Raw genomic sequence first — 12,965 nt, 5'->3', positions numbered from 1 at the left:
TGCAGCCAGTTTGGTGAAATTTACCAAGAGGACTATTTCATGAATATTTTGAAGGATGAAGTGAATATGGTGAAGGAGCTTCCTTTTCATCTTCAGTCAGTAGACATTGAGGCCATTGGTAGTCTGGTGCGTTTATTTTCTAAGCATTTGCTTTACTTTATTTGAAAAAGCAATCCATTTTAAAAATACTATTTTATTTCATTTACTCCGTTGCAGATTACTGATGCAGATATTAGAAAGGAGGCAAAACCCACTGATTTTATTGAAACTGTACTTCCTCTCTTACAACGAAATGGAATTGTTCACTTCCTTGGCTTTGGCAATCGACTTGGCTTTGATCCATTACCTTCTGAGCTTCAGGTTAAAATCATCATTTAAGATTTTTTTTTTTCTAACTAAAAGGTTTAGTGAGATTAATATTGCATGATGGATTTTTCTGCAGTGGAAATCAATTGGCATCATATACAAACTAAAATTTTCCCCTATTTTGATTTCGTATTATTAAATTTTCTAAATGTCCTATTGCAATCATGGTTCAAAATTTCTGTTGAAATGACCTGAAATATTTCAGTCTTGAGAAGCCCCAAAATTAAACAGGGGTTGAACTCGAAAGGCATACCATATTTCGACCGAAATTTCATCATTTTAACCAAAATTTGAGTCATTTCAATTCATTTCAGCAAATTTTTGAGATTTTTCCCCTTTCACCTAAGAACTCCAATACTGCTAGAAAACCTCAATTTTTGGCGAAGTCCTTCATTTTTTGCTACTGAATCAAGACTTGGTGGTCAACCATGGCGCATCCACTGCAATATCTGGGTGGATTTGAGGCATAATTTGCCAAATTTCGTTAAATTTCAAAATTTCCACCTGTAGGGCTGTTGTGATGGACTCTGAGAGATTCTTCTAGGGCCCAAAGCCAAACAACAATTTGGAGTTTTTTTTTTCAACAATCCAAAGATTCAAATGTGTTTAGAGATTCTTAATTAGGCTTTCCCTATAGTTTTGGACCATGATATGGCCATTTGACCACAGAAATGTCCAACCAAAATATACCAGATTTTGGTTGAATTTTGACTAAATTGTAATCTCGAACTATGGCTGCAATACTAGAGACTGAGAGGTCTTTGCCTCCTAGCTATGTGATGCTTAAATGAACTTAGATTATCCCTAAAAATTTTAAATGAACATGGATTCATGGTGAAGATACTTGAAAAGAAATAACTCAAACTTGTGTTATTGCTGATTGACGGTATTTTATGTACTTATGCTGGAAAATAACACACATTTCATCTCCTGGCTCTTATCTTCATTGATGGGATATTGATGCAAAAACATTTTACTTTGATAGTTCCTTGTTCTTTTGTTGTCCCTGATCAGGTGTCAAAATTACCATGTTAGGTTTTTTATTGTAGATGGCCAGCAGTGCTCAGATCTGTAACCTTCATTTTCCTACTAGGCAACCTTGACAACCATATATTTTCTCATAAAGGAACATATACTGTGATGCAGGTTTATCACCAAACTGGGCTTCTTTCCTTAGAAATAAGCCTGGGGTTGGGTTATAGACATGTTGGGCCTTTGGTCCCATGGATTTTGAATGTAATAGGTCACTTTTATGGATCTAAATTAGGGGTACATAAGTTGCATACTGGATTAGCCCTATACTTAGTTTTTTTTTTTCTTCATGTTTTAGTGTTTTAAATTGTACTGGTTGAACCACTGGTCCAATTTAAGTGATTTTAGAATATTCTTTTAGGATATAATCTTTTTAACTTTATATTTTGGGGTCCACACTTCTGCACAAATTTAGAGAGGGAGTGTATTGTATTTAGATGCAGCCTGGGATTTCCTATTCCTAGGCTGCACAGGAATTTAGGCCTTTGGCCAATATAAATAAAGAACAACCGTGGGGCTCCTCTTTACCTCACTATTTATGAAATTTCTCTCTTGCAAGCTGTTGCAACTCTTCTTCTACTGAAGATTTGCTTTGTGTGTGATCAAAGCTGGTGGGATTGGTGTGTGATCCAATTGACACCTTGCAGTGTGAAACCCGGTTGGTTCGTTGGTGGGATTGGAGTCTGATCCAATTGATACTCTGTGGTGTGAGCCCGAGTGGTTCTCTTCTAGTTCCAAGATTCAATTTTTATGCAAGGTTCTGCTGCTGCTGATTATTTTCTGCAACTGCAAGTAAGTTTGAGACATTCCCAACCCCTTACTTCTTCTTCTAAACCCTCTACAGCCCAACCCTAATTTCCGCCTTTTGTTTTCTTCAATTTCCCATTACCTAATTCACTCACAGACCTGACCCTTCATCAGAATTATCTCAAATTCAAACCACAGCATCTCCAGTACACCCCCTACACTCGATCCAGACCTCTACCCCCATACAGCCCTCAAAACCCTAGTTTCCCTCATCTCCATTAAATCCCCAAAACCCTAATTCTACCCAGACTATTCCAGCCACTAAAAACCACCCATACTTTGGCCGATCTACCCCTCGAGAACTCGACCTGAAGCCCTTGCCTTAATTCCACCTCTAAACTCTAGATTCCATTACTCCCATCTTTTCAAAAACCCGAAACCCGAAATCCTAACCTGCTGCCTTTTAAGTTCTCACACTTCCGCTCATCAAACCAACACTGGACCAATACTGATAGACTCCCCTATACCTGCCTAACGTAACCAACTCCTCAAACCCTAACCCTACTTTTGACCTAAATTCGTATTTACCCCAATCGGGCTGCCTGTTCATAGCAGATCCTGCAGTATTGGTTCCTAGTGGGTCTTCCACCTACCTAGGACTACATTATATTGCCTTCATTGGATGCCAAAAGAGTCTTAAATTTTTCCAACAATGCTTTTCTCCTAAAAAACTCTTGTCCAATGCTGGAATGTCATAGGCTTATCATGAGTTTTTCATTCTATATTGCCTCTTTGTTTTTTACTTTCTTTATTAAGTCAACTCTGATTGCAATATTGTTGACCGAGAACTCTTAGCAAGTTTGACTTTCCCAGCCATCAATTAAGTATTTGAATTAAAACATATACCATTTTCAGGGGTGCACACTTATAGCTCTGGTGGCGCACGATTATTTTCTCTTCATGTGGGGTTTGGGTCATGGCGGTTCCTCCATCTCGGGAGGAGCGCCCCCTGATCCTCGTCTTGGGGTGGTCGAGAGAGGGGTCTCGCCAATCTCCTTTGCTGCCGTGGTGTCTAGGTCTCTGGCCACGCCACCTGTTGCGATTGATGTGAAGAAACCTTCGTCCTATTTTGGGGAGCCTACGGTTTTCTTCACCAAGGTGGAGGTGGATTTATCTACGAAGGCGTTCTCTACTGCGTTAATTGCAAAGTGTAGCTATGGTAAGCCAGCTCTTTTTGTGATCAAGGAATACCTCCTAAAGTTCCTGTTCCTACAAGGGGATGTGGTGGTTTCGACGTTGGACCCACGACATGTGCTCCTTCGTTTTTCTTCTCAATCAGATTTCGTGAAGGTTTGGTGGAAAGAGAAGATCTATGTCCAGGGTTTCCTTCTTCGTTTCATGAAATGGACTTCTGAGTTCGTCTCTGGCTGGGAATCCCCTCTTGCGCCTGTTTGGGTTTCCTTGCCAGGGCTTCATGTCAACTTCTATCAAGGAAACTTCTTGGTGTCTATTGCTAAGTTTGGCCCTGTTGGCCTAAACCCGCCTTGAGCCCGAACAGGGTCTGGGCTAAAGATTTCTAGCCCTGAGGGCGGGTTAGGGTCAGAAATGCCTGGCCCTGAGTCAGGGTCGGGTCGGGTCCGGGGAGGCCTCGGGCTCAACCCGACCCTGATTTTGGCCCTGATTTTTTGCCCTGATTTTTTACCTGACTTTGGCCCTGATTTTGACCCTGAACTTGGCCCTGAACTTGGCCCTGATCTTGACCCTGATCTTGGCCCTGATCTTTGCCCTGATGATGACCCTGATCTTGACCCATATCTAGACCCTGATTTTGAACTTGATCTAGACCCTGATTTTGAACCTGATTTTGAACCTGATTATGTATAATGATAATATGATATTATATTATATAAGAAATTATTAATGTAACAAATAACAACTAACAAGGGTTCATAAATTAGACTTTTAAGTACATTATATATATTATATAATCTATAATCAGGATTGAGAAGGATTAATGTGTAAATTCATTCAACAAATAAAAGGCTGAGAGAGTAAGTGACTGAGAGGTATTAGAGGTTTGAGGGGGACACAAGAAAAAATTTGACCTCCTAAGTACAAATGCAAAGCAACATCACAATGTAAAGCAAAAACCAAATTAATTAATTCTTAGATGGAGAAAATTATTCCAACATCATGCAAAATATTTTGTGCAAAAAAAAAAAAAACGAAATAAACGAGAAGCAAATCTCCACATTCAAGGGAGTACTCTTTAGTCTTTCCCATTTGAAGAATTGTTGAGTCAAAATTTGGCATCTTTTGTATGCGATCTATCTTGAAATGTTTGTTTATTGTTGGAGATATTACATTGATGGAACTTTTTTAATGTGAAAACTAGATACTTATTAACTGTTGACAAGTAGGCTTGATATTAATTAGCTTTGTCGTGAGTAATGGGATAAAATTTGCAGTTGGCGCGAGTGTCATTGTTAGTATTTGCTATTATGTTGATCATTCATTTGACAGCAACAACATTTTTTGTTGGAAATTTTCATTATTTGATTGTTATAGTTATAGTTATAAAAGTATTAGTAGTTGGAGTTTGGTTTCCTTTCATTAAATTTGTTTTTCTATACCAGTTGACAGGTAATGCATGTTGTTATTTGATAATGAAAAATTTATAACTTTATATCATAAAATGAGAGAGTGCTACCTGCTTGTGTGAAAGCATGCGTGGTCATAGCTTATAGATATAGTCTTTTGCACTCTATACAATGAAAGCATATAGTTTATCAGGGTCAGGGTCGAGGGTTAGGGTTAGGGTTAGGGTTAGGGAGTCAGGGTCGGGGTTAGGGTCGGGGCAGGGGGGCCTGGCAGTGAGGAGTCGAGTCGGGGTTTTAGGCCATGAGTCGGGGTCGGGGCGGGTGCAGGCGATCTAAGGGGACTCAGGGTTGGGCTAGGGTTTTAAAAAGCCCGACCCAACCCGACCCTGTTGTAGCCCTAGCTAGCACGATTGAGCATCTTCTGAAGGTGGATGGAGCAACGGCCAATTGCACGCGCACAGTGGAGGCCAGGTTTTGCGTTGAGGTGGATTTAAGAGCCTCGCTTTCGACCAAGGTGTGGGTTGGTTGTGGTGCGGAGGGCTTTCACCAAAAGGTTATCTATGAGAAACTCCCCACTTATTGCGAGACTTGCTCGAAGATCGGTCATTCTATGGAGGCCTGTCGAAAACCTATATGGAGGAAGGGTGCCGTTGAAACCCCACTTTCTGCTGGCGGGAAGAGTGCTCAAGTAAACGCTGGTTTAGTTGTCGCGAGGGTGGATAAGGAGGCTGGTGACAGGAACAGTGACGGAGGGTTTGTTCCAAGGGGAGAGGGATGCTCACGTGGTGGCGCTAGGGGGTGTGATGGTGTGCCTAGTCACAGTGTCCCTGCGGCTGATCGATTGTTGACGAGAAGGAATGGGCGTTGGAAGCCGTTTGAGGAGCAAGCTGCTGGCCCTCGTTTTGCGCTGGCTGCTGGGGAGGGCCCAAGCGGTGTCTCCTCCGTTGACGCCTTAGGCCTTGTAGGCTGGGAGGTTGTCCGTGAGGAGGGGGCTGGTGCAACGTTGGAGAAATCAAGTAGGGAGTTCATGCCTCAGCCTTTGGAAGAGGGAGAAATTCCTTGCAAGGTGGTTGCGGACTTGGAGCCCGAGAAGGAAAGGAGCGTTTTTCGCAGGGATTCAGCGCTGGAAGTGCCTGGTGGACTGAGGTTGGAGTCGATTGTGGAAGAGGATGCTTTGGTTGCTGCTGGCTGCGTCGTGGAAATGGATTGTTCGCAATCTGTGAGTGAACTCCCTTCATCTTATTTTGAAGACAGGGCTGGGCCCATGACCAGAGATGACTGCCATGTGGTAGGTGTGGCTGATACGCATGCCTCGGGCCGTGAGGCCTTGCTAGAGAGTTTTAAATCCTTTAATGCCTCGATAGAGGGAAGGATCCACAGGACTTTTGAGAAACGAGGGGGGGAAATAAGTGTCCCAGTCATAGTTGTCATGGCGTCGCCATGGCGTCCTGGCGCTGGAGAGGGTTGCATGGCGACCTACGCCATGGCATCCCTCTTTGATTTCTTCTTCCCTCTTCGATTTCTGTCTTCGATTTCTTCTTCCCTCTTCGATTTCTTCTTTCCCTCTTCGATTTCTTCTTCGATTTCTTCTTCCTGTCTTCTTTCCCTCTTCGATTTCTTCTTCCTGTCTTCTTTCCCTCTTTGATTTCTTTCGATTTCTTCTTTCCCTCTTCGATTTCTTCTTCGATTTCTGAATTTTCTTCTTAAAACTTGAGAAACAATAGAGAAAAAATAAAACATGGCTTGAGTATACATCTATTAACACATTAAAAATAGAGAAAATAAAAAATAAAACATGGTCGACATGCTCGCCATGGCGGGCGACATGTCGATATATCGACGTGACACCCCTCCTCCGAGCCTGTAGGCCCTCGTGCGGGGAAACGTTTGTCTAATCAGCCTGCGACTTTCAGTGCTGGCCATGTTTACAAGAGAAAAGATTCTGAAGGTTAAACAAGGGAGGCCTGCTAGGGAGGGTTCCCTACGACGTGTAACAAGATCTATGAGATCGCTGGGTTCTTCTCCTAACGGTTCCAAATGAGTTTCTTATTTTAGAATGCTCGGGGTATTGGGAACAAGCCTGCTTCTAGACATTTGAAAACCTTAGTAAACCTGCATAAAGTTGACATTGTTGCTGTTGGTGAGCCGAAAGCGCAAGTGTCAAAGGCTCGATTGGTGATGAGAAGGATTGGTTTCCATTTGGTGCATATGCTAGAGAGGATTTGGGTGTTTTGGAGGACTGCAGTGCAGGTTAAAGTGGTGGAGGAACACCGGCAGTTTGTTATGCTCGAATGTGTAGATGCCAGTGTGGGCAGTTTTTTTTATCACTTTTGTCCATGGGCTTTGTTCGGTGGCTGAGAGGAGGGAGGTGTGGGAGAGGCTTGAACTCTTTTCCAGGTCCATCTCTGTCCCTTGGGCGGTGGGAGGTGACTTCAATGCCGTTGTGCCCCCTCTAGAAAAAGCGGGGGGCAGACCTGCTTGTTCGATGTCTGTGGCGGAGTTTGGGAGCTTTGTGATTGGTGCTGGCCTTATCGATGCTGGGTATGCTGGTAATATTTTTACTTGGTTGAATAATCAGACTGGTTCTGACAGGGTCACAGGGTCATGGCCAAATTGGACCGGTTTTTGGCAAACACTACATAGTTTGGTGCTTTCCCTAGGTATGAGGTTACCCATTTTAATCAGACCTGTTTTGATCATGCACCTATTTGGCTCTCTTTTTCTACTGCTTGCAACCGTCCCTTTTCAGCCTTTAAGTTCTAATAGATGTGGTTGCTGCATCCAGGGTTTCTTGATTTTGTAAAAAGCCAGTGGGGAAAACCGGTGTTTGGCTCGCCCCTCGTTGTGCTGTTCCTGAAGCTCAAAGGGCTTCGTAAGTGGAAAAAGGATGTTTTTGGCAATGTAGATCAAAAGGTTAGGGATGGTGAGGATTCGGTTAGCAGGGCGGAGGCGGACTTTGACCATCGAGCCAATGATGAGTCCAGGGAGGCTTTAGTGGAAGCTAGGAATATGCTGCAGGGGTTGTTGCTGCAGGAGGAAATATTCTGGAAGCAAAAGTCCAGAGTCACTTGGTTAAAAGAGGGGGATCGAAACACGAGGTTCTTTCATTCTATGGTCAATATCCGGAGACGGCAGGCATGTGTGCTTAGAATAAAAGGCGGGGATGGGGAGTAGATTTCTGACCCTGAAGTGGTACAGGCTGAGGCGGTGCGCCATTTTTCAGAATTTTTTGCTTCCCAGGGCTGTTTAGTAGATGAGGAGCTACTGTCTTTGATTCCCACGGTGGTATCTAAAGCTAAGAATTCTTCTCTTCTGTTAGCCCCCTCTTTGGAGGAGGTAAAGGGGGCTGTTTTCGCCTTATCTTGTGACAGTGCGCCGGACCAAGAAAGGTTTTTCATGGTACTTCTTTACGGCGTGCTAGGAGGTGGTCTGCAATGATGTCTGGGCAGCAGTTAAAGACTTCTTTGCGGGTGGGGACCTCCCTAGAAGCTTCACCTCAGCCAATTTGGTGCTCATTCCGAAGGACAACACTAATGTAATGGCTGATCTCCGGCCTATTAGTCTTTGTAATTTTTTTATAAAATTATTGCCAAGATCATTGTTTCCTGGCTAGCGGGGCTGCTTCCTTCCTTAGTGGCAGAAGAGCAAGGCGCTTTTGTGCAGGGCAGGTGTATTCATGACAATATTTCCATTGTCTAAGAGGTTGCTCAAGACTTGAACAGGAAGGCTAAGGGGGGCAATGTGATTCTCAAATTGGATATGACGAAGGCCTATGACCGCTTGGAATGGAAGTTCCTTTGGTTGGTCCTCTCCAAGTTTGGTTTTTCTGAGGCTTGGATTTCTTGATCAGGAGGACTGTGGAGAACTGTTGGTTCTCAATTGTGTTGGGAGGCAACCAATCTGGTTTTTTCAAGTCTTTCAAGGGAGTAGGACAGGGTGACCCCTTATCTCCTGCTCTTTTTATCATGACGGAGGAGGTGCTTAGCAGGGGCATCAAAACTCTTTTTGTGGAGGGGCATGCATCTTATTTCAGGCTCCTGAGAGGTTGAGCTGGGATCTCTCATTGCCTCTTTGTAGACAACACCATTATCTTCACTAGGGGTTTGAAGAGCTCGCTCAAGCAAATAGTGGGGTTCATTGGCAGATATGAAGGATTTTCGGGGCAGCTAGTCAATAGACATAAGAGCTGCGTTGTTTTGGGAGACAAGATTTTGTCGGCTAGAGCCCGAATGGTAGGGGCGGTTACTGGCTTTACCAGGAACTCTCTCCCTATCACCTACTTGGGGGCCCCACTCCATTCTGGAAGACTCAAGATTTGTTTCTTTAATGATCTTATTGAAAAAATAAGAAACAAGGTGGCAGGTTGGAAGGGACGGCTCTTATCCTCGGGGGGACGTGTTACACTTTTAAAACATGTTCTCTCTTCGATCCCCATTCATGTTCTCGCAACACTGGATCCGCCTAAGGCAGTCATTCGGAGGTTATATGGGATTTTTGCTGATTTCCTTTGGGGCAGCTAGAAATGGGGAAGACGCAGGCACTGGGTGTATTGGAGGAAGATCTGCAGGCCGTTTGAGGAAGGGGGTTGGGGGTTAGGCTTCTGGAGGATGTTGGCCTCTCCCTCAGGCTTAAGGGCCTTTGGAGGGTTCTTTCGGACCGCTCTCTTTGGAGTGATTTCTTCAGGGAAAAGTTCTTTAAGAATCGACATACGGCTCTGGCCGGGTCAAATGGGGTTGGCTCCAAGTCGTGGCGTAACACTCTGGCTTATAAGGGGTTTTTTATGGAAAATTCCAGATGGTTGCTTGGCTCTGGTAATATTTCCTTCTCACTTGATAATTGGGCTGGGGTGGGCCCTCTGATTGACTATGTTGATAATGGTTTGCTGGTTGATACGGAGCTGTGTGTCAAGGATGCTTTGGAGGAGGATGGCACTTGGAAGCAGGACATTCTTAATCACATTGATTCAGCCGTGATAAGAGATTGGATTACTCTGGGTAATTTTACTCTTTCTGACAGAGAAGATGTGTCAGTATGGGCCCCTTCTAGTGATGGTTGCTTCACGACCAGGTCAGCTTAGAATGAAGTGCAGGGTGTATCTTCTGTGATATCCTATGCTAAGTGGATATGGAACCAATCGGTTCCCTTGAAGGTAGGCTTTTTTCTTGGCAGCTCCTTAATGGGAGGATCCCCACTGATGACTCTTTGATGGCGGTTGGCATTCCTCTGGCTTCCAAATGCAACTGTTATGGGAATCCAAGGAGGGAGACTACTGATCACTGCCTGGTTTCTAGCGGTACAGCTTCCAAGGTGTGGGAATACTTCTCTCATATTTTTTATATCACTTCTATTCCATCACAGGATGTCAAAGGCCGAATTACACTTTGGCAAGAATCGGCTAGTTGTAACAATTTAAGTGCTTATATCACTCGGATCCTGCTCTCTTTGATTGTTTGGGAGCTTTGGAAGGAGAGAAACAATAGAAGGCATGGTGAAAACAGGCGTACTGCTAGTTCAATAGTTGAGCGCATTAAAGTCTGGGTGAAAGAAACCCCCTTGCCCACCAAAATGGAACAATTGGGATCCTCTAGAAACGGCCTAATACTACAGTGTTTTGGTGTTATGGCTCCTACTCCCAAGCCGGCACACCCTATTCCATTGTATTGGTGTCCTCCGCCTTTCACCACAGTGAAGCTCAATGTAGATGGGGCGTGTAGGGGTAATCCGGGCTTTGGAGGAGGTGGAGGGATCATTAGGGATGCGAATGGTGTGGTCCTGATGGCTTTTGCTAACTTTTATGGTGTTTGCACTAACTCGATTGCAGAACTAAAAGCCTTGAGGGATGGTTTGCATCTTTACCAGGAATTAAGGTTCTTTGATTTAGTCGTTAACTCGGACTCCGCTGTTGGGAAAACCTTCCCTACCTCCATAATTGTTTTGATGATAACAAACGTGTTGGCACAAGCCACTGTGTATTAATATGTCAACATGTTTGATGATGGAACCAAGAAGATCAAGCCAAGAAATAAGGACATAAAGCAAGGATGTTCATAAAGATCAAGGCTTTAAGACATAATGTAGTCTAAATAGGTAGGAGACTCAGAGCCAAACAAGAATCAAATAACAAAAGGGGCTGTGGTTCGAAAGGACAACACTAGGATTTAGGTCAATTCCTAGGGTTTGGGTTGATATTGGGAAAGGGGTTTATAGGGTATTAATGGGCAGGTCTAGGGGTTAATATGGTATCAAAGGTTAGGATTTGGATGAGTTTTGAAATTCGTAATTTTGGCGATTGAATTTTAGGGTTTGTGGGTTTTAATGGAGCAAGGAGATGAAGGGGTTAGAGTGGGAGTTTGGGGCTGAAACTGATCGAGGCAACAATGATATAAGGGATGTATGCTGAAAGTTTGGTTGCTTCTGCATACTAAAAAGGAATGGCCTAACCTTATCCCTAACCTATTAGGCAACTTAAACCGACTAGAAACTTAAATAGACTCAAAATAGAGTCCTAATGACTTAAAACAACTTAAACTACTTAAAATAAAGAAGATCCCTAGTAGCCAATAGGATATAAGAACTCTTTAGCCAATAGGATCACTTCACTTAAATTAGACTAATTGAACCAATTGATGCAACCAATTTAAACCGGTTCAATTAAAAACACAAAATAAAAACCAAGTATCAACACACCGCTAATCCCGGGGGGGTGCAACCTATATACCCCTATTTCAAGCCCACTAAAGTGGCCTAATACATGTAGTAAACCCTCGGGGGAACAAAGGCCCAACATATATATATCCTAACCCTACACTTATTCCCAATGAAACAAGCCCTATTTGATGATGAATCGCATCAAGACACCTCACTATTCTCACTAAATAATAATTGAAGAATGAAGATTGAAGAACATCACTTGAAGAATTCAAGATGAAGACCTTCATGAAGATGCTCGTGTGTACACTTACAAATACAGACACACACTTGCATACTTGTATTTGCATTTGCATAATATTATTGAAATTGCATTTGCATCATATAGAGACCTTAGGAGGTTGTCATTTGAACCCACATGACCTCAGGAATTGTTGGAAAAAGGTTGGAGCAAAACCCCGCGCAAACCCCACGCGAAGTCAAGCAATCGAGGGGAATAAGACTGGTCCTGGTCGACCGGATCTCGGACCCATTCCATCCGGATGGCGCAGCATGATGCCGGAGACGCACTCGATGTCCTGGCCGATCAATCAAGTGGGATGATGGTCCGGTCGACCGGACTGTGATCGGATGAAATTCTGCCCTCCAACAGCTAGTTTTTAACGGCTATATTTTTCTAATGGCTATGATCCGGTCGACCGGATCATTCTTCAGGTCGATCGGATGGACTAAAAATAGATCCGTCAGAGCTCATTTTGCACATGTTTTTAGTGCATTAAATGACCCTATAAATAAAGGACTTGTGAGAGCTTTTCAATCATTCAATACAGTCCAAAATACTACTTTTGTAAGAGGTGAAAAGTCATTCTAAAGTCCTATTGATTGAAGTCAAATTATCTCCATTAAGATCATTCTAGTATGACTTCAACACTCAAGACCTTACAAGCTTTCATTCAAAAGAGAAGTTCTAAGGAAAGTCAAAGCATTGAGCATCATTGCATATCATTCATCACTTGCAAGGAGTACGTGCTACACTCCTTGCCTAGGTAATTCTTACCTTTTCTCTATTGTATTGTTTATGCTTTTGAGTTAAGAAAGCATTAGTGTGTTAATCTAGACTGTACTGAGATTAATACGTTGGGATCCTCTTATCCTGTGAAAAAGATTGTAAAGGTGTTCTTCCCACCTATTGTACTGAAAGGAAGAAGCTAGTGAAATTTTCTCAAGGTTGAGAGGAGTGGATGTAAGCTGGGTTAGCCGAACCACTATAAATCTTGTGTGTTGTTCTCTTTGAGTATTTATTTTTGTCTATCTTGTCTTAATCAAAGAAAATTTTAAAAAGGCTAATATTTCACTAGTGATAACCTATTCACCCCCTCTAGGTTATCTTATATCCGCAGCAGGATGGTTAACCACATGAGGTATAACCTTTGGAAGGGTTGATACTGGTTTCGGGAGGTTTTGGCCTTAGTTTCTTCTACTAGGGCTTACGTGTCTTTTGTTTATCGTGAAAGTAACAGGGCGGCTGATTGGTTGGCTAATCTTGCTTGGATTCTGGTTCCTCTATTACTT

General features: G+C 43.1%; 1 protein-coding gene across 3 annotated transcripts in view; it reads left to right on the top strand.

Moving 5' to 3' along the window:
• LOC122639331 (O-fucosyltransferase 8-like) overlaps nucleotides 1-12,965 on the top strand; it is a 63,463-nt gene that overhangs the window by 35,519 nt on the left and 14,979 nt on the right. For all 3 annotated transcript variants that reach the window (XM_043832158.1, XM_043832157.1, XM_043832159.1), the window contains exons 6-7: nucleotides 6-126; nucleotides 217-360. In XM_043832158.1, the coding sequence (XP_043688093.1) occupies nucleotides 6-126; nucleotides 217-360 (265 nt within the window). The remainder of the gene's footprint in view (nucleotides 1-5; nucleotides 127-216; nucleotides 361-12,965) is intronic.

This window comes from Telopea speciosissima, chromosome 9 (genome assembly GCF_018873765.1).
Source record: "Telopea speciosissima isolate NSW1024214 ecotype Mountain lineage chromosome 9, Tspe_v1, whole genome shotgun sequence".
Lineage (NCBI taxonomy): Eukaryota > Viridiplantae > Streptophyta > Magnoliopsida > Proteales > Proteaceae > Telopea > Telopea speciosissima.
The sequence above is the reverse complement of the archived record's forward strand: the minus strand, read 5'-3'. Positions and strand labels throughout refer to the sequence as shown.